Source organism: Balaenoptera borealis (assembly GCF_965194805.1).
Source record: "Balaenoptera borealis genome assembly, chromosome: X".
NCBI classification, from domain to species: Eukaryota; Metazoa; Chordata; class Mammalia; order Artiodactyla; family Balaenopteridae; genus Balaenoptera; species Balaenoptera borealis.
The window spans coordinates 127,462,287-127,483,407 of NC_138881.1; the positions used below are offsets into that span (position 1 = coordinate 127,462,287).

The 21,121-nt window shown below is 58.6% G+C and overlaps 1 protein-coding gene across 6 annotated transcripts; it reads right to left on the reverse strand.

Annotated features, from left to right (window-relative positions):
* Window positions 1-1,734: 1,734 nt before the first annotated feature.
* HAUS7 (HAUS augmin like complex subunit 7) lies at window positions 1,735-19,610 on the reverse strand. Of its 6 annotated transcripts, XM_082376821.1 has the most exons (12): window positions 19,166-19,431; window positions 18,661-18,853; window positions 18,399-18,514; window positions 15,585-15,723; window positions 14,510-14,577; window positions 12,141-12,202; window positions 8,944-9,035; window positions 8,367-8,525; window positions 8,156-8,252; window positions 7,485-7,709; window positions 6,386-6,500; window positions 1,735-1,931 (listed from the first exon to the last, which is right to left on the reverse strand). In XM_082376821.1, the coding sequence occupies exons 4-12, from the start codon at window positions 15,647-15,649 to the stop codon at window positions 1,861-1,863; spliced, it is 954 nt and encodes a 317-aa protein (XP_082232947.1). In that variant the 5' UTR covers window positions 15,650-15,723; window positions 18,399-18,514; window positions 18,661-18,853; window positions 19,166-19,431; the 3' UTR covers window positions 1,735-1,860. The 6 variants fall into 6 exon arrangements, with proteins under 6 accessions (XP_082232947.1, XP_082232946.1, XP_082232945.1 ...); XM_082376820.1 differs by lacking the exon at window positions 18,661-18,853; XM_082376819.1 differs by lacking the exons at window positions 15,585-15,723; window positions 18,661-18,853; window positions 19,166-19,431 and adding an exon at window positions 19,457-19,609.
* Window positions 19,611-21,121: the final 1,511 nt, after the last annotated feature.

The window sequence follows — 21,121 nt, forward strand, 5'->3', positions numbered from 1 at the left end:
CTCCGGGCCGCCGGCAGCTGCCATGCTGGCTTACCGGGAGGGGGCGCGGCTCGGCTTCTGGGCTGTTGGGCACCTGTCTCCACGCAGGCTGCTCCGAGCGGCCTTTAATCTGTGGCCACGGCCCACCCCCAGCCGCCTGTTGGGCAACCAGGAGGCCTGAGGCTGCAGGACCTGTGCGGCCGGCTCGCGGCCCCCTCGCTCGCCCACAGCCCCTGGGACACACGCCCCGCGTTTACAGATCGGAAATCCGGCTTCTGGGCCGCAGGCGGGCTCCCAACGACGAGCGAGCAGCGCAGCCCAGGCCGAAGAAACGTGTTGTCACAGGCGCGAGGAGGAAGCCCGAGCCCTCCGCCCAGCCCTGCCTCCCAGTCTGACTTAGGTTCAACACCCAGCCCCAGGCTGGGGCATCTCCCTCAGGGGCATCTCCAAGGCACAGCTCCCCCCGCCACCGGGGAGCCGGCCGCCCCTCGTGAAGCTGAAGTGGGCTGTAAGGGCAGGCCTTGGTGCGGGCTCGCCCTCCACCAGCAATGGGATAGAACGACCCAGAACTGCTCAGGAGCCTTTAGCGGAGGCTGCCAGGGAAGGAGCAAGGGAAAAAGGCAGGCAGAGCAGCCCTCCACCGAGCCCTGTGAGCGCGGGGGCGGGGGCGGCCCGGAGGCACCCACAGCCCCAGCCCCTCAGGCCCCAGGCTCGGGGCCTTCCCAGCCCGAATGGCTCAGTCAAGGGTGAAGGGCACAGTCAGCACAGGAGGGGAATGGGAAGGCCCTCCGTGATCCAGGAAGCGGGTGACATCATCCCCAGGACCTCTTCCCGGGGCAGGACATGCCAGCACTTGGCCGTGGGCGCTCACAGGCCCAGTCTCCTGCCGCAGGTCCTCCAGAGGCCCCTGGTCTGTAGAGCTGTCAGTGAACCTGGACTGTGGCGCCTGGGGGCCTGCCCGCCCTCCCACCTCCCGCGGCAGCCATCTGGGGGATGCCCCAGGCAGGCAGGGGACCAGGCCCGGGGGCTCCGGCAGCCCAGGCGGGGCGGGGGGGGGGGGGGGGTTGGCGCCCAGGCCCTGGAGCCTCCTTGTCTGCAGCAGCCACAGGGGCCTTGGGGAAACGAAGGTGCGGATGCAGCGGCAGGAGAGCGTGGGCACAAGCGAGGCGGGCGACCAAGCGCTGAGGGAGGCCCCACCCCTCCGCCTGACGCCGGGCTGAGGGAGGCGGGGCCCCACGAGCTGTGCCCACTCCCGCGCCGGAAGGGAGGGAGGTGGCTGTGAAGGGCGCCCTGCGCACGGAGATACAGAGAACAGCTTCCTGGCCAGCCAGCCAGGCCACCGGCAGAAATCCCCCAGGCCAGTGCCGGGTGACCCGGGGAGGAAGGAGGAAGCACCCGTTCCAGTGGCCGCGACGCAGACGCAGTGGGTGCCAGCAGCCAGGCCGTGGGGCAGCAAGGAGACCTCACCGGGCATCCGCAAGGCCGGCCCCAGGGCAGGCAGCGGAGCAGGGCAGGGGCCGGGCGGGGAGCTCAGGCGGCATTCAGCCAGAGGCGGTGACGAGGCATCGCCGAGCTTAACAGGCAGTGGCGGCGGCTCGAGGGACAGGCAGGATGGGGCAGACAACTAAGCAGCCCAGGCCGCACAGATGAGGGCCAGGATTCACTTTGTGATGCAACAGAAACTAACACACCATTGTAAAGCAATTATACTTCAAGAAAGATGTTACCAAAAAAAAAAGTAGGCTGGAGGCAACTTGTTAGAACCTGAGCTTTCTTTTGTCCCCAGCTCACACGGCCCCGCCCCATCCTCGGCCCCTCGTCCCCCCCCCCCAGTCGCTGAAGACACGGAGCATGCGGAGGGCAGCCCCGGGAACATGGGGGCTACTGCAGGCCATTGGGCAGTCCGTTGCTGAAGACCTTGTATTTCCAGGTTACCCCTTCCATTCTGATGGCTGCAGAGAAAAGAAAACAGCAAAGTCAATCCAGCGCTTCCCAGCCCGTCTCTCCACTGGCCTTCCTCAGGCCCCACGCCCCCCCCCACCCCCCTGAGCCAGGAGCCATGAAGGGGGCCAGGGGCTGGTGAGCACGGCTGGAAGCCCCCGTGGGCGCCAGGCCGAGCGCCGGCCAGGGTCCACTCGCTTGGCCACGTCCCTGCCCAGCCCTCTCCCCAGAGCCCAGGAGCGAGAGGCTGTTCTGATTTTGATGCTGTGTGGGTTTTAGGCAGCCCAGCAACCGGTGCCCACCCGACCTCTGCCCTCCCACACGGCAACGTCGGCAACTGGCATTTGGTCGCGCCCACCCCAAGGGTGACTCTGAAGTCAGGAATCACGCGGTGGGCCTCAGCCACCCTCCCTACTCACCAGCGACACTCCCTCTGGGGACGATCACATCTCTCCGCAGATAGGATTTGGGGGTGTCATTTGCCTTTACTAAATCCTCAGGTTTTCCCAACCTCTAGATGCCCCAGCCCCGCTCTGCTCGTGGGGCTCCCCTGACCCTGGGCGCGTCCTCGGCTCACACGTCTCTCCTGTGTTCCAGGCCCTCGTTGCTGCCTTGCCTTCTCTTGGCTCAGGGCTTGGCTGGGTCCTGCTGTCTCTGGAAGCCTGGGCCCTGCTGCTGCGTCCCTGCTACTCCAGATTGCAGGAGACTAGGCCTGGGGATGCGTCTTCGGGGTCCATCTTCTCTGTACTCAGCCCTCAGCTCTGCGACCTCCGTCCCCCTCCTCCCTTCCTTCCTCTGCATCAGGCCTCTGTGCTGCTTTTCTTTGTCCTCGTTTTGTTTATCTGCCCCTTTTCTCTCTATTCGCAAGATTTGTTGCCTCATCCGTTTTCTACTCTTCGCATGGTTTTCCTGAACCCTCTGACAACCATTCTTAACTCCTAAGACTGTCTGCTTGCGTTTCCCCTTGTTGGTTCTTCCTAGTTTCCTAGGTATGTTTGGACAAGATACTACGTTAATTCAACTTGGTTGGAAAGTTCTTATCTGAATGACCCATTAGGCCTACTTTTCCAGGCCTTTCTTCTCTCTTCTGTGGTGTTGGTCCAGGCTGGGGAGAGGAGGCCTGGGCAGCAGGAGCAGGCAGGGACCAGCCCTCACGCCATGGACCCTCAGAGGCCAGAAAGAGGTGGGTTTCACCTGGCCACCAGCGTGCCAGGAGCCCGAGCTTGCCATTCACGTCAATCATTTTCCTCACAGAAGAGCAGGCTAGCCTCCCTGGGAGCGCCCATCTGTACCGACCTGCTCCGCTTACGCCCTCCGCTTCCAGCCCACCTGCCAGTGTCCCCTCGCTGGACTGCCGGCCGCACAGCCCTGGGACTGGGGTGGCTCCACCAGGCAGCCTGGCCCCCGCCCTGCTCCTTCGGGCTGTCCTCTTGCTTGCAGCTTTCTCCCCCCACCGCATCCAGCGAATTGCCTCCATGGACTTTCCTGCTTCCAGAAACCTGTTTGTTTTCAAAATGCATTGATATTTTGATGGCCTGGGAGGCAGAAGGGGCTTTGGGTCCGCCCAGTCGAGCCGGTGACTGATGAATGACGGGTGACTGATGAATGACGATGGGACCAGCTGCCCACCCACATCGCCAAGGCCCCGCCCACACACTCGAGGCCACGGCTCTGGGCGGTAGCCCTGCAGGCGCACCCGGTCCCCTCACTCAAGCCCCTCACTTCAGGCATGGGGACGTGCGACCAACATAGCCTGGCTACTGGCACCCAGATCGGTGGCCTAGCTTCTTATACCGGGAGGTGAAGTAGCACAGACACACGGACCTCCCACAGTGGCAGGCCCGAGGTCGCAGAGACCAAGGCCCTTACTCTCTCAGGTAGACACAAGGGAAACGCCAAGGCCCTTCCAACTGGCCCCTGGTGTGGAGTTGCCAGGGATCATTTCTCTGCTGTGTCTATAGCCCAAGAACGAGTCTCAAACAAAATGAGGAAGCGACACTGACCACAGCTGGGCTGGAGGGCTGGACGGCAAAAGGGCGCTGCCCCCTTTGGTGAGGCGCTTGCCCTCAAGACTCTCTGGAATCCAGGGCAAGCAGACACTTCTCTGCAGGCACAACACAGAGGGGAAGCGGAGGGGTTCACACAGCTCAGACGGGAAAGGCAAAGGCTGCCGCTGTCCTGTGAGCACGGGGCAGGTGGCACGTCGTGGAGAGCACTCGTGGTCATTCATATACTAATGAGGGCATGGGCTGCAAGCACAGGGCTGAGAGTCACAGCAACAGCGGCGACGAGGATAAACGTTAGGATGGATGTTTAAATGGAGGCTTCTGCTGCAGTTCAGTCAGAAAGGAGAGGCACTCCTGGGTGCCCAGGGATACAAGTGGCGAGTGTGCGTGCGAGGCCAAGAGCGGCGAGAAGCCCAGCGAGTTCACGCAGACAGCTCCCCAAGGGAGGGCTTGGGGCTATGTGGCCTGAAGCCAGTCCTTGGGGGTGCATTGGGTGGGGGGGGGACTGACAGGCAAATGCTGGAGTCGCCGCTGCCTCAGGCGGTGGATGAGAGTTGGGGCAAACAGTAGACCAACCAGAAGGCGCAGAAGGAGAGGATGGGAAATGAGATGCCCACGAGGGCTCTGCAGAGCTCTGACAGTCCTGGGAATCTAGAAGGCCACGCGCACGCCCGGGGTGGCGGGGGCACCCAGGAGAGACCTGAGAAGGCCCTGAGCCGGCGCCTCTGCTCGGCCTCTAAGAGGGTGGGAGCAACAGGAAGTGCGGAGGAAGGGTCGCCAGCCACCTGGCCGAGTGTGGACGAGAAACATGAAGCTACATACCCAAGGAGCTCAAAAAACTCCAAATGAGAGAAACGCAAAGCGACCCTCACCAAGACACACTATCATCAGACTGCCAGAAGCCAAAGGGCAAGAGAGGTGGGAGAGTGGAAGAGAGAGGGGACCGTGCAAGGGCCTCAGCTACGTGCCGACGGATGTCAGCAGATCACAGACGCCCATGTGGGCGGTGGGAGCACAGGGAGAGGATTCTCCGCGGGCGAGGACAGCGCTTCGCTGCGGGCAGGCAGAGGCGGTGCGAGTCTCTAGCGTGCGAGGCGTGTTCTGTTTCTTAGCCGGGGTTGTGGTTACACAAGTACTGGCTTTAAAGTCATTGGAACTGGATTGAAGGGGAAATATCCAACTTTTCACTTTTCTCTCTCTAAGACTCAGAGAGAGAAAAGGCTATTTTTCTTATCACAAAAGAACAACAACAACAAAAACCTTTTCTGAGTGTTTTTTTACATAAGAAAAATAGACTTACTCAGAAAAAACGTTTAAAATTAAATTCAGATACAACTTTACCCCTTTCCAACAGCAGAAAGGTTGGAAGGTTCAAAGCCAGCGCTGACGAGGATCAGTCAGATGGAGACCGCTGGCCTCACAACAGTGAGAAGCCTGGCCTCACCGACACGACGGCGGGAACCCCGCCTCAGGACGGAAGCACAAATGTCGAAACATGTTCACTGCGACCTTTTTTAAACATTGACAATCAGGGGAGAAATCCTCTGCGTGATACATGTTCACTGGGGAATATGTGAAGGCTGCAGAGCAGGACGAAGAAAGAGTAAATGAACTAAAACACCTCTGATTCCACCACAGAGCAAACCAACGTCCATGTTCTAGCTGAACTCCTACAAGGGATTCTTCTACATTTTTTTCCCTTTAGATAAGTGAAGTCATACTGTATATTTCGTTTTTAACCTGCATTTTCCTTTTAACATTACACGATACACATTTGCTCATGTCACTGTAACCAAGTTTTGAAACAACAAATACTGTCCCACCATATTCATATACCACTATTTACCCAAGCATTACCCAAGGGTAAAACCTTGGATTGTTTCCATTTGTCACTATTGTAAATCCTGCGACAGCATCATGTGTATAAAACTGAAAATGACCTACAGGGTCAGTAGTAGAAAATGTTAAGTAAATTATAGCAAATGCCTGAAAGGAAGTGTTTGATGATTAAAAATGTGACTTCGAGAACATGGGGAAACGCTTAAAATGAGATCCAAGGGAAAGAATATAATAGTGTACACATGTTGTAATTCTACTCACCTTGCACAAAGAAATAAAAAATGATGAGAGGAAACGGAATAGAGGGAAATAGACCAAAATATTAACACCGACCATCTCTGGACCACCACATTATGCAATGTTTTTAGTTTACCTCTGCACGTCTTTACATTATCCCAATTTCCTACAATTAATGTTTTTATTTTATAATCTGTCAGAAGCGTTTTCAAGGGAAGGAAAACCTTAAGCATTGGAAAAAGAAGAAAAAAAGTAAGGGGCCAGTCCCCAGATGCGGGTCAAGCACAGAAGGAGGCAGGCGCTAAGCCGAGGTGTACCGCGAAGGCCCTGCCCCTGACCACCAAACGGGTGGCCACAGCCACAGAGAGGTGGTGACCACATACCTAGACTCATCACAGAATTGTCGCTGCCCCAACAGATCTGCTTGCCCTGCTGCTGCTTCGCCATCTGCGCGGCTTTCACCGAGGTGTCAGTGACCTCCACGACCGCTTTCAACAGCTGGGAGGGAGGGAGGGAGGGGACTTGTGGGCTTGAATGCTGGTGGTCTGACCCACAGAAGGCGTGTCCTGCTTCCCACCCAGGTTGATGCCGAACGTCACCCATCAGAGCTCCCCAGCCTAACTCCCTCCCCCCTGGCCCGGCGGGGACGCCACGCTATCATGGACCCCATCCCACACTGAGGCCACGCAAAGCCAGGGTCACGGTGGGAAGAACACTGTCCCAAGGTAAAAGGGCATTTCTGATGGGAGAGGACTGTGCCCTAACTCAGCCTGTTGGTAGAATCGCAAAGGACACGCTGGTCAGAGGTTTGGAAGTCTAGGAGCTTTTTTGTTAAAAAACCAAGGCCAGCATCATGGAAGCCCTGAGCCAATGCCAGAGTTCCACGCATGGCAACTGTACTCACAATCATAACCAAACCTAGCATTCCAGGCCAGCCTCTGGGGACCTGAGTCAATACTGATGTAGTCAGCGCAGCAGCGTGAGGCCACTTTTTCTCATCTGTCTGAACCGGGTCAAGGGCACAGACAGGCAAACATCTGTCTATCTGTCTGGCATAGTTCTTGGCCACACAAGAACGAACAGGCTGTGATACATTTGGGAGTTTCGTGAAGACAGAGCGAGGCCAGTACAGGGACAGAAGCTGGAGGCGGGGTGAGGGCCTCCCACGTTCAGCTGGGACCCAGTGCAGGCCGTGCACATGCCTCCTCTGCACCCGGGGTCTTGGCTCAGTTGGCACCCTCCTGAAGTGCAGGGGGACCCACAGGGGGACATCCCCATCAGCCCTCATCCCCTCCATGGCACCGCAAGAAGTGCCTGCCCCAACCCGCCCAAAGCCCCAGACTGAGGCCTGGGGGCCCGGAGCCCAGAGCTCAGCGTGCCACCCACTCGCAGGGAGTCCAAGCCTGTCCAAGCCCTGAGGTCCCTCACTGGGGGCTAGAGCGGCACCTGGGAGGGAGAGGGAGGGGTGAGGGTGACACTTACTTGGCTGCATGAGGTCAGAGTCTGGTACACGGCCTGGACGATGGGGCCGCACGGGCGGGGGTTGGGGCCTGGGCGCTGGCAGCACTCTCCCAGCTCATCGTCATAGACTTGCAGGAAAGCCACAATGAGCTGCCGGAAGTCAGAGATGACCAGGCGCAGCTTCTGGTCTAGGGTGCTGGCGTCGGCCCCGCCCACAGCGGCTCCTTGCTTGTGCTGCGCGAAGTACTGCAAAGCCAGAGGCGGAGGGTCCCTTGAGGCTGCCCTGCCTGTCACGGGGCACCAGGTCCCTAACCCCCTTTGTGGGCGGGGTCTGCCGCCCACTCCATGCTTCCCCAGACTGGGAGGCAGACAGAAGACCAGAGGCCTGCATGGGCCTCAACGTCCCCCTCGCGACCTCAGTAATGAGGCTGGGCCCAGGGCTGCGGGGAGGGTCACATGCCGAAAGCCCACCCGAGGACGGTCCTGTCCACTCCTCAAAAAGCCTCCCCACTCCTGCCCTCACAGAGCCTGAGCACCCATCACGTTCTAGAAGCTGGTGGGCACCCACCAGCTCGCTCAGGCCTCCCGACACACTCATCGTAAAGACGGGGTGTCTGAGGCTGGGGTGGGCGACGTGCCTCGCCTTAGGACACGTAGCGGGGCCCCTGCCGCCCCTACGGCCGGCGCCTCACCTCCACCCTGAGCGACTGCAGCTTCGAGGCGCTCTCCTGCAGCTGCCTGGCCAGCTCTGCCACCGTGTCCTCCTCTGACTCGATGGAGGGGCTGGCCCTGCAGGGAGAGAAGGGGGCACACTTCTGCCCTGTGCCATCACAGGCACTGGGGCACCTGTGGGCCACGCACAGAAGGCTCTGTCCCAGGTAACAGACCGAGCAGGGCGTGTACCTCTGCCAGGCGTTGCTCTGCTTGTCGAGAGGTGGCTGCACGCCCAGGGGCCACGCGTCACGCTCGGGGCTCAGGAGCGTCCGCAGGCGGGGGCTCAAGAAGAACTCCCCCAGCAGCACCTCATTCTTCTCCCTGGTGTCCTCGAAGTGCTCCTTCACGCTGCAAAGGCAGCCCCACGGCCGCGCCATCACCGGCCAGAGACCCAAGAGGCCAGACGAGACCAGGCGCACAGGCCAGGAGAAGGCATCTCCTCCGGTCTCCGAGAGCCCACCCACGTGCGGAGACACCGCGGGTGCCCGCCCTCCGCCGGGGGCAGCCCGTGTTCTCCGAGGCCCGCACCACACCTTCATGCCGACAGCCTGGCACCTCGGGCGGCACCCCGGCGTGGGGTGGGGCTTCCTGCCTAGGCTTGCGGCCCACAGCTCCCGGGCCAGGGAGCAGCCGCCTCTACGGGAGCGGGGAGCGGAGCCCCAGCCGGAGATGTGCCCGGGGCTGGGCCCCTAGCCCCGCCAGCTCCAGATGGAGGACCAAGGGCGCCCACCGGCCGTTCCAGGGAGGGCCCGTCCCGAGCCTTTACCTGAGGCAGCTGGAGCCTCCGACAGTCAGGCTCCGGACCACGTCCAGCAGCTGGTCCATGAAGCGCAGCTGCTTCTGGGCACAGGCCCGACCCTGGGCAGGGAAGGCCACATGCACTCACTAGCCAGGCATGCCACGTGCCCCCAGCCCGCAGCTGGCCCCGCCGGGCCACTGGCAACCTGCCCCCTACCCAGCAGCGTCGTGGACTGGCTTGGGGCCCCTGGCACAGCAAGATAGGCCGTGGCTGTGGCCTGTGCCGAATCCACTCCTTGCGGGGAACAAGGACTCATCCCCAAGGGGCGGCAAGCAGCCAGGCCTTACAGCCAGGCTTCCCAAGCGGTAGCTGACTCAGCCCCTACCCCAAAGGCGGCTGGGTCTCCCAGCAGGGAGCTGTCCGGCCAGGAGCTCAACTCCTTCCTCCTTCCAGAAAGGGGAGGAGGCTCGCGGATGATCCCCATGATGTAAATACAACCTGAGAGGCCCAGCCTGCTCCCGAGAGCCCTGCGCAAGCAAGGATGCTGGGAGGCAAGCTGGGCCCGGCTCTCCGCTCGAGCTCCTCACTGGCCTGCCCTGACCCACCGCTATTCTGAGGAACGCACCAGAGTGATGCGCTCAGCCAGCGCCACCGGTGACTCAGTATAAAGCCCTCCAAGAAGCACCTGCATTTAAAGTGGGCTGAGAGTTCGGTGCTTTGTGACCACCTAGAGGGGTGGGATAGGGAGGGTGGGAGGGAGACGCAAGAGGGACGGATATGCGGGGATGTATGTATACATATACCTGATTCACTTTGTTATACAGCAGAAACTAACACACCACTGTAAAGCAATTATACTCCAATAAAGATGTTTAAAATAAATAAATAAATAAATAAATAAAGTGGGCTGAGAGGGAGAGGGCTGAGAGGCTCCTAGGGGCATCTCAGGCCGGGCAGCCCTGTGTGGGGCGCAGATCTGGGGACAGGGCCACATTCTGCTGTCATGTTTGCAGCTCAGCTCCCCGTTCACGAGTCTCATGGCTGAGGCTGCCTGGCACCCCCACGTTGACAGGACCAGTGCCTCTGGAAGCTTCTGGCATCTCCATCTCCTTGCCCTCGGCCTGCCACTGGCTGCTCATCACTACCTCTTGTTGACTCATTCTCCCAACCTGCCCAAACAACACTGAGCCTGAATGATACACCTGAGGGGCAGCCTGGGAATAGGAGGTGGGAGGTGGGACACTGTCTAGACAGCGGAAAGCCTGGGCCGAAACATGAAACCAAGGGCCACTCAGGATCTCACAAAGCCTTGACCAGCGGCCAGGGTTGCGTGCCGTCCCCTCCTCAGCAGAGCCGGCTCCAGGAGACCCCCCCCAAGCCCAGGAAAGGGTAAGTGCCCCTCACAGCCTGTACACTGAAAGCTACAAAACATCTCTAAGAAAAATTAAAGAAAACCTAAATACGTGGAAAGACAGCCCATGCTCAAGGAGAGAAAGACTTAACATGGTTGATGGCAATACTTGCCAAAGTGATCTACAGATTCAACACAATCTTCATCAAAATCCCAATTGGATTTTTTGCACAAATTGACAAGCTGATTCTAAAGTTCATATGCAAATTCAAGGGACCCCTAATAGCCAAAACAACCTTAAAAAAGAGCAAAGTTGGAGGATTCACATGTCACAATTTACTACAAAGGTACAGTAATCAAGGCAGTGTGGTACTGACATATAAATCAATGGAATAGAATGGAGAATCCAGAAATAAACCCTCACTTCTACGTTAATTGATTTTCCACAAGGATGCCACCAAGGTCTTTTCAATGGTGCTGGGAAAACTGGACAGCCACATGCAAAAGAATGAAGTTGGATACATACCTTACACCACACATAAGTCTAACTCAGAATGGGTCAAAGACCTAAATATAAGAGCTAAAACTATAAAACTCTTAGAAGAAAACACAGGTGTCAATCTTAATGACTAGATTTGGCAATAGATTCTTATATATGAAACCAAAAGCACAAGCAACAAAAGAAAAATAGATAAATTGGATTTCAACAACGCTAAAAACTTTTGTGCTCCAAAGGACACATCGAGAAAGTGAAAAGACAATCCACAGAATGGGAGAAAATATTTGTAAATCAAATATTTGATGTGACTTATATCCAGGATATATAAAGAATTCTTACAACTCAATAATAAAAAGACAAATAACCCAATTAAAAAGTGGGCAAAAGAAGTGAATAGAGACTTTTCTCCAAAAAAGATATATAAATGGCTAATAAGCACATGAAAAGATGTTCAACATCATTGGTCATCAGGGAAATGCAAATCAAAACCGCAATGAGATAGCCCTTCACACCCACCAGGATGGCTGGTATCAAAAAGATAATAACAAGTGCTACAATGACAAGTGTTGGTGAGGATGTGGAGAAACTGGAACCCTCGTACATTGCTGGTGAGGATGTAAAGTGGCACAGCCACTTTGGAAAACAGTTTGGCGGTTCCTCAAAAAGTTAAACATATTCGAAAAGTTCAAAAAGTTAAAACAATTCCGCTCCTAGCTATATACCCAAGAGAACTGAAAACATGTCTTCTGTCAAAAACGTATAAAGAACAGTCACAGCATTGTTTGTAATAGCCAAAATGTGAAAATAATTCTTTCAAATATTCTTTTTAAGTTTTAAGGGTAGGTGGCAGGGTTTCTTTGACTGATATGGGGGTGGATTAGGCCTGCCTCTGCATGGAAACCCACGGGTGGGCAGCACATGGGGGAAAGTGCATGGGCTCAGGAGCCAGAAGCCTGGGTTTGAGGCCAGGCTCTGTCACTGGGTAACCTTGAGAGACTTGTCTGTCACCTTCCCCATGAGATGGGGCTAAGACAAGTACCTCCTGCCAAGTGTGGGTGTGACAATTACTGGCATGTAAAGTACTTACCATGGCGTCGGTGTGTATGAAGTCATCCACCAAGGACAGGATGTGCTCTCTGTCCCTTTGGTCATCAGAAGCCAAAGATCCTTCTCGGCCTCCTCAGCCACCCACCCCTCTCGGCCCTAGGGATGGCTGGGGTCTACCCAAAGGAATCCTATGGGTTCCTGCCCCAGGGGGCTAAGAAGCGGGGACTGTGGGTGCTAGCTCCTGGGCCTGAGGGAAGAAAGCCCTCCCATGCCCACCTCAGCGTCACCGAGGCCCCCGGCCCATGGGGACAGAGGGCCTTCTCTTACCTTCAGGAGCTCGTGGTCATCCAGCCCACACAACATCAGCTCATGGCCCAGTTTCACCATCTCTGTTGGAACACAAGGATCCAGTTACCGCAGACACCCACCCAAACAGGCAAGGACACCACACACCCATGCAGGGTGCCGAGTGCTTCCCTGGTAAGGGTGCTCCTGCTCTAGCGTCAGCAGGCCCAGCACCCGTGAGGCCGGGCTGCGCCTGGAAGACCCGGGTAAAACGAGGACACAGGTGGCGGACACCGCAGGTGCCAGGAGTGCCTCTTGCTGTGTGACCTATACCCAGTCACTGCCCTTCTCAGGGGGCCAGTTTCCTCACCTGAAATAAGAGGTCGCATTCAATGCTCTTCCATATAGGGAACTCTTGCTTCTAGCAGAAGCCAGCCAGCTGCCTGAGGAGCCCACAGAGGCCAGGGAACCTTCCAAACATGCTGTGTGCCACCGTTTCAGAGACCTCGCCAAGCCAAAGCAAAAGGAACCGTCTCACGTTTGTCAATCTCCTACACACCTTTCATACCATCATGTCCCTTCATTTTGCTGGCAACCCTAGGAGGTGGCAACTCTTTCATTTCACAGATTGGGAAACTGAGTCCCTGCGTGGTGCAAGGAATGCTCGGCCACGTCTTCCAGGGAGTCCTGGGCATTTTCTGAGTAACCATCTGGTATACAAAGAAAGGCCAGGACCTGGAGCCAGAAAGCCTGGGGCCAATGCTAGCTCCATACCCCCTCCCCCCAGCCCTGCAGCAATGCCCTTACCCCTCACAGCTCCCGCCCTCATATGCCTCAGTGGCAGAACACTCATCTGCTTTGGAAGGTTTGGCGCTAGAAGCAAGCAGAGCATCTATGTGAAAGCATCAGTCATCCTGGAGACACGGTACAAATGCCAGTTATACCCCCAAGCGCACGGGCTCAGGCCACATCCCTTCACCCCAAATCCTTGCGGACCCCCTGGCCCCCCTCTCACTTAGCCCACATCCGAGTCTCAGCGTGGCCGGACCCGTGCCCTGTTAAACCCAAAGGCAGGCTGCAGCCCTCCTCAGAATAAAGGCCAACATCCTTCTGCGGCCCACAAGGCCTGGCCTGATCTGGCCCCGTGGCCCCTCTGACCTCATCCCACCCCTTGCCCTCACTCTACACTCTACGTCAGCCACCCCGGCCTGCTGGCTGTTCCTCCAAGCTGCCAGCCACACACAAGCCTACCTCAGGCCCCTTGTGCTCGCTGTTCTCTTGCCCTGAACACTAATCTTCCTGATACCTGCCTGGCTCACTTCCTCCCTTCCTGCACGGCTCTGTTTTTTTAAACAGAGGCCTTCCCCAGCCATCTTGTGTCAACAGCTCCACCCCTCTCCCAACCCACCCGAGCACCACCTTGCCTTCACCTGGCTTGCTTACGGCGCTTCTCACCATCTGATACACTGAGAAGTCTGCCGCCTTCTGCGCGTCGCCTGTCTCTCCCAGCTAGCAAGCGAGCTCCGTGACAGCAGCACGACTGATTCACTGCTGCAGCGCCAGCACCTACAACAGTGCCGGGCGCATAGTGGGTGCTCCATAAATACCTGCCACGTGAAGCTGTGACTTCTAACCCCCTACCTGTCCCGGTTTCTCCCAATTACACTCTTTCACAAGCGCTCTGCACTCAGCGCACTCCCATGGGGCGGCAAGGCTGAGCACCCACGCTTTACAGAAGAGGAAACTGAGGCCGGGAGCGGCAAGGGCCAGGGTCGGCACCTGGGCGCGCATGTGCGTTAGAGGATTCAGGTGTGGCCTGATGACCAGGCTCGCCCGGCCTCAGCACGGTCCCATCGGGAGGAAAGTGCCGGACATGACAGCGCTAGGGGGAAGGGCAGCGCCTCTGTGCAGCCCAGGCCGGCCCCCAGGCCAGCCCCGCAGGCTCCAGGACACAACCCCTGTTCTTCTGGCCCATTTCAGCCTCGGGGACAACTGTCCCCAGATAACTAACTTGGCAGTGCCAGAAGCGGCACGGATCAGGAATCTGGGGTCCAGCTCACCCACCCTGGGGTTGGGGGGGCGGCGGGAATACAGGCCCGTGGAAGGATGGACCTTTGGAAACACTGCTGTGTGGGCGAAGAGCCAGCCACCATCTTGAGGACTGCAGTACGTTCCCCTTTACCTAACGTTCATTGCCGGGTTAAGGACAGTTTCTGCCAAAAAAGGGTCAAAAAGAAGCATCCACGATAAGGCCCACAGACCCACGGAGAGCTGCCCAGCGTGCCTCCAGGAGTGCCTCGTGGGACGTGCGCGCACACACACCGGCGCAACGTGGACGGGCCCCCGGTGGCGTCGGTGAGAACGGCCCCCAATCCGCCGTTCAGTACCAGACTCCTCCAGCGGAGACCCACCTTGGATCTTCACCTCGGCTGAGGCCCCCTTAGGTGAGCTGAACCTGTCGTGCCAGGAGGGACAGACCCTGCAGGGAAAGAGCAAGACCAGTCAGGCCCGAGTGGGCTGCGGGGGCCCCTCACACCCCCCCTTACCCATGCTCTCAAAAGCGAAGCTTTGTGCCTAGGCGCTAAATGCCGCTGGAACACTCACCTTCAAATGGGTAACCTTATGTGACTTCAACTCCATAAATTACCAGGGAAACAAAAAACCAAAATATTTCTGAAAGTTTACCTCAGAAATGTGAATTTGAATACTGAAATTAAAATTCTCACAATAAAAGAGATGAAATGACTGCCCAAGAGAGAACACTGAATTCCTCAGAGCGCTAAGCTCTCTATCAGGAGGAACCCAGGGGCTGGCTTTTCTTGAAATCATGGCGCAGGTCTGTTTGGAGGACGTCCGAAAAGGCCCTCCCTGCTCTGGCGTCCTTGCAGGCCTGGCTTGGGCCCCCTCTCGCACCTCTACGTGTGTGCCTGCCCTTCTCCGCCTGCAGCGCTTTCTTCCCGCCCAAGCCAAGCACACCGAGCTGGCTCCAGCTCACCCCGTGAAGCCCACGCCACGGCTGACATCACCGCCCCAGGGAAGCCAGGGGCGGGCTGGACATGCCTGCAGCCAGCTTGGCACCCCTCTGTCACTGCGGGGCCTGGGAGCTGTCTTTCCACTGCGCTCTCACCTCCCAGACTTCAGGCTCACCGAGGCCAGGAGCTGACTTTCTGTTCTGTTATTTCTAGGCCCTAACATGGCAGCCAGCACTGAAATGGTGGCCAGTGGGCATTAACGAATGGATGACCACAGCCCCTTGTCACAGAACAATCTGCCATTAGTAAATGCCCGTGCTTAGCTCTTTCAACAGAGGGAATGTTTTTAAACTAACATAGTCAGCAGGAGATGGTGCTACCCCAGGTCACAGCTTTGAGCCATTCGAGGGCTCCTAGCATGGGCTCTGGGGTCACAGCAATCCCAGCTGTCCCCCTTGGCTTGGTGGAGCCCCAGCCTTGATGATACCACACAGATAAACGGGACGGTGGCCACCTGTAAGCGTCTTGCCTTAAGATGCCAAGCTGATGGGCAGAACCATTTCCAGACACAGACCACATCCAAAGGCAGTAAGGGGTGCAATATACCGGCAGGCGTCACAAGCGACACACAGCACAGGTCTCTCACTGGGTCTCTTCAACGAGAGGGGCACAGTCTGAGCACCGCGTCCCAGTCCCAAGCTCCAGGCCTGGCACAGCACCGAGGCCATGGGAACTTCGCTGCAGCTGCTTGCCAGAGAGCCCCAGGATGACTGGGGCCAGGACCCCGCCCTGCTATGGCAGTGTGGGGGACCAAGCCTCAGCCCCAGGGACCTGCTGACTCACTCATCATGGTGGGAGAGGGCAGGGTCGGTGTTCGGTGTTCGGTGGAAAAGGCTCACCGTTGCTTCCCTGGGGCCATGCCTCCAAACGCCTGCATCCCAGGTCACACCCGCCCCAACTATGCTGGGGCCCTGGGAGCTAGTGGAGCCACCCTGACCCGACCTGAGGCACCAGCCCCCCTTCCCTTGCAGGACTGCAGGGAAGAGGGGGCGGGGCAGCCACCCGTTCTGCCGAAGAGGGCTGGGCCAGAAGGGGCGGGAGGAGGAGCCCCCGCCGTGTGAAAAGCTGGGAGGCTGGCCCTGGGCCTGGTTGCCAGGCAACATTCCCACTCACAAAGCACCAGAGAGCAGAGAGCACTCAGTGATCCATCAGGCTGGACCTCAGCAAACCACTTCAACACGCTAAAGAATAAATCCCCGAAAGCCTAAGCGACCTCACTCAGAAAGGGCTTTCATTAAAGTTGATTTTCCTGAAGCAGCAGGGAGCAGGGCGGAAACTAACGGTGCTCACGGCCCTGAACTCAAGTACAGCTCTTCGGGAGCCAAGGAAACCCATGCGCCTTAAACTCAGCAATCTAGGAGCCCCACAGCTCTGCCCCGCCCGTGCTGAGGGCCAGCTGGGCATAGAGGACCCCAAGGGCCACCACGCCCAGCCCCCCAGCCAATGCTGCGTGCAGTTTCCAGGTTCCGCCCAGACAGGGGTGAATAGGTGGCCCTAAAGGAGGCTGAAGTGGTGAAGTCACGTGCAAAGAAGCCAGCAGGAAATTGGGAGAAACTGGACTCTGTGCAATCCTCTGGCCATCGAAAGGCCTACGGCACTTTTGCCAGCTTGGGATCATAAAAAGCAACTGGACATTCCCTGGTTGCTTCTTAAAAGGATTCTGTTTCTTGTATTTAAAAAAGCACTAAAAGCATTTGAGGACTGCAGCCAGAGGCTCTCACCCATGCCCCCTCTGGCCAGCAGAGGGACCCAGTCCCCAGCTTCCACGTGGGCCAGGCAACTCTGGGCTCCCTCCCATGAGAGCCTCTCTAAGACCTGAGTCTGGCCTCCCTCCTCCTGGGAGCGTGTTCAAGATCCCCGAACTAGCCCAGGCCATCCCCACTACTATCTCTCCTCCCAGGTTCCTGGACCAGACGCTGGTACCTCCAGGGCCAACAGTGCCTGTCATGAGAGCCATTGCCATTCCAAGCCAGGCTCCTGCCATCTTTTCCCAGGGCTGTTGCAGCAGCCTCCGTATTGGGTCTCCCTGCCTCCAGCCTCTCCCCTCCAAATCCATCCACCACAGGACTCCCAAGTCACCCTGCCAAAAATGCCAGTTTCAGTATGTCACTCCCCTGGTCCCGTACCCGTCCTGCCCAGAGCGTAAAGTTCAAAGGCCTTCACGTGGCTTGGAAGGCTCCACATGAGCTGCCCTGGGCTGCCATTCAGGCCACTGCTGCCCGGCTCTCCCTCCCAACACCTTGACTCCCCGCTCCTGTGGAAACGAGTGCCCGCCATGACTCGTTCCCTCCCAGATCAAATGCCACCTCCTCCCTGCCAACATCCACAGCACTCAAGACCGCAGAGGTGCGCCCAACACTGGGATCGGTGCCTGAGCCTCCGTGGCCACTCAAGTCCCAGCTCCTTGAGGACACCCATCCGTGTCTGAAGCACCGGGAGTGGCAGCCCGGTAAGCATGTGTCTGTGCGCCTGCTTGTCACCCCACAGCCCGGAGCATGTCTCAAGTATGTGCAACGCTGCACTGCGACCTGGGGCTGATGGCCGGGGTGGGGGTCCCACCTGGTGCCTGCCCTCCAGCAGCTCCCAGTGCTCTGCAGAGCCAGACAGGACAGCAGGCCAAGACCCAACCAACAGGCTGAGGGCTCTGGCAGGGGTGCGCTCAAAAGGCTGTGGGTGTCCAGAGGAAGGAGGAATACGTTTTGCCCTGGGAACTGGAGACTTCTTAAAAGGAGACAGGACGTGTGAGCTGGGTCTTTGAAGGCTGTATAGGAGTATGTGTGACATGCAGACACCTGGGCAGGCTTTGCTTCCCTTGCACGGTGCCAGGCACACACACCCAGCTGCACCTTGACCCAAAGGACTGGGAAATGGGGTCTTGGCCCTGCCTGCCACTCCTCGGTGGCAAGACCTGAGACAGTTCTCGACTCCAGCCTGACCCTCAGCTTCCCAGTCTGAAAATGAAAGGACTGAAGTACATCATTTCCCAGGTCCCTGCCAGCTCTGAAACTAGTAGCTACAGCAAGAAAAAACGCTCAGAAGCCAAGCTCAGCTTCTGTGAGGCGGCAAACAGACGAGCTGAAGCACTGCCCAGGGCACTTTCTCCCCAGATCTGAGCATGGCTTCACTTCTTATCTAAGCAGAGGCTCTCACAAGTGACCGGGGATGGAGGGCAGCTCCTCAGATAAAGAACAAACCCCACCTTCCCCCCGGTGGGTTGAGGGGTGCCCGTGTACCCCAGGGGTGGGGGAGGAAGAAACCAGGCTGTTACCGTGCACACATCCACTCCAGGATTTCCAGGCGGTACTTCGAGGGGCTACACAGCAGTTCCTGAATGGTCTTTGGTTCTGTGATATAAAGACCCTGGAGGAAGGGGCAGCTGAGGTCCTAAGCAAGGAAAGGGAAAGCCAGGAAGCTTTAGAAAGCCAACATCAGCGAAGGGCTGAAACGCACATCTGCAATCACGCTCTCAGCGCACCTCCGTTCACGCACGTTCCCGGCCGCCCAGCACCCACCAGGCGGGTCACACACACCCCACCCCCCCCGCCGGGCGCGCCCAGCACACTGGCAGCGCTGTCGATCGCGCCCAGAGTTCACTCCCCCTCATCCGCGGCTCCGGCCACCCGCCACTCCGCCTCCTTTACGGACGCCCCCCTCGGAGCGCAAGCGGTAGTTTGACTTGGTAGCAACTAGGGGCTTCGGAGAGATTCCGATCCCGGCTCCAGGCTGTGGGAGCAAAGGGAAAGGGTCGGGAAAGGGTCGACGGGGCCGATCGCGGACAGGAGGGAGGTGTCGCGGGGCGGGGGGGAGAGGAGAGGGGATAAGGGGAGAGCCGGGACGGGGTGGGAGAGGGGAGGGGAGCGCGGGTAGCGGTCCCGGGACCGCTGCCTGACCTCTCGGGGCGGGCCTCCTCACCACCGCTGTCACGGGGATTGGCCGCTGACTCGGAGGGGGAGGCATGGACCCCGCCCATCTGTCTCCCCCGGACCCCGCGAGCTCCTCGAGTCCCGGGCCTGTGGCCCCCGCCCCTGCACTCACTCCGCGCGCCCGGCCGGGCCTTGCAGCGACAGAAGTTCAGGTGCGGTACGCGCACGGCGCCTGCCTGAAGTACCAGGCATGGGCCGTGGAGACAGCGAGAATGAAGGCCTGGGGCCGCCCAAGGAGCCGAGACGGACGCCCCACAAGCCTTCCCGCGCAGCAGGACACAGGGCGCAGCCTGCAGCGGCGACTGGGGCGGCGCGCCCGGCGCCGCCGACTTCCGCAGCAGGCCCTGCCCGCCCCGCCGCCCGGCCCCAGCCGCCCCGGGGCGGCTCCTCGGCCCCGCAGCACCTTCAGCTTCGCGAAGACCTCCACCGCCGCCTTGAACACGCTATCGTCGCCCTCCTCGTCGTAGCCGCCGCCGCCGCCGCCGCCGCCAGCACCCAGCCAGGCCATGTTTCGCGCTCGGAGCCGCGCCCCGCCCCCACGCCCCGGGCTGACTGGCCGGCCCAGCTGCCAATCAAGTGCCAGCCGGTGCTCCTCCCGCCCACCCGCCTGCGCCGGGGCCCGGGAGTGGCCCGGGAGTGGCCCGGGAGTGGCCCGGGAGTGGCCCGGAGACGCGGCCCACCCCTCCCCCAATGCGCCTTTCCCCTGGGCCGCGGCTCCGCCCAGGAGGCTGACCTCAAGGAAGGGGGCGGAGCCGGGGCTGGCGCTCAGTAGCCCGCTCGCCCGCGATCCTCCCGCCCGCGCCCGGGGCGGAGGATGCGGCCGGGAGAGCGCCTTCCAGGAGAGGGCGCTCCTACCCTAATCGGTTTCTCCGCGGGAGGACGAAGGGGGGCCTGGGTGACCGGACAGAACTGGGACTTGAGCGTCCCATCTCCCAGCGCGGGACTCTGTCTCCGGTTTCCCACACTCACAACTGTAGTTAGAGGGAGGTTTCATGGGTTCGAATCCGGCCCCAGCTGTGTGACTTTGGGCGGGTTACCTAACCTCTCTGTGCCTCCTTACCCTCACCTAATGTGGATAATGAAACCACTTACCTCCTTGGGTTGCTATGAGGATGGAATGAGGTAATAATTCCTATAAAATACCTAGAACAATACCTGGCATGTAAAAAACACTATGTACATGTTCACTATTATTATGCTGGGCCCTGCTCCTTCCACCTACCCTTCCTCCAGTCTGTCTTTGACCTTCTGGAAGGTTCTGTGCCTCCTTCCTGCCCTGTCCACTTACAAATGTCTTTGCACTTCTCATGCCCCTCAAACTCAATGAGTCTGAAATGACATTTGTCAGCCTGTCCTCCCCCACACCTCCAAAACCCCCAGCTCAGTGAACGCCCCCATCCCCCGGACCTGCCGATCAGATGACGTAGGAAGGAGCTGGAGGGTGGCCGGTACCCAAGGAGTGGGGAACCAGCAGCAGGCAGCTGCGGCCAGCCCTCCTTGATCCTCTCCAGTGTCTGTCCCTGCTCTGTGCCCCACCCTACCATCTCCTGGAGGGTGGGATCAGGGGCAGGTCTAGAGGTGAGGAGACCTAGGGACCTGGCAGGAGGCAACTGCAGTCCTCTGAGTGACAGGAGAGGACTTAGCCCTGTTCTGGGAGGAGGGGATGGGCAGGCGTCTGGGCTAACAGGAAGGGACCCCAGCCTGGCCTTGCGGGGCAGGGCCTGATTCCCTACTGAATGGTTTGGAATTGCAAGCTATTCTGAGGACACAAAGCCTCTGAACTTGAGCTGCAGGGACGCCCCGGCCCAGGGACCCAGGGACCCAGAGACTTGCAAAGCGCCTAAAGATCACTTCCTGCTCCGACGTGGCTGCTGACTTGGGCCCTTCTGGCAGCTGAAGGCTGTAGGGGTCTTTGGGTTGTTTTTTTAAATCTTTTTTTTCCCCTTTTTCTGTTTTTGTTTTTCTTTCTTTTTTAAAAATTTCATTTCCATCACAGCCCCAGCTCAGACGTTCAAATTCTTGTGGGTTTTCCTGTGGATCTTTCCTAGGACTAGGGAATTTGGCGGGA

Bases quoted from the DNA above. Each gene is read 5' to 3' on its own strand.
- HAUS7 (XM_082376819.1), bottom strand. From the start codon at position 19,561: ATGGCCTGGCTGGGTGCTGGCGGCGGCGGCGGCGGCGGCGGCTACGAC. The intron at 7,710-8,155 runs GTGAGGCGCCGG...CTGGCTTTGCAG, and splicing joins TGCAGTCGCTCAGGGTGGAG to TACTTCGCGCAGCACAAGCA. The intron at 6,501-7,484 runs GTAAGTGTCACC...CCTCCCTCCCAG, and splicing joins CTCTGACCTCATGCAGCCAA to CTGTTGAAAGCGGTCGTGGA.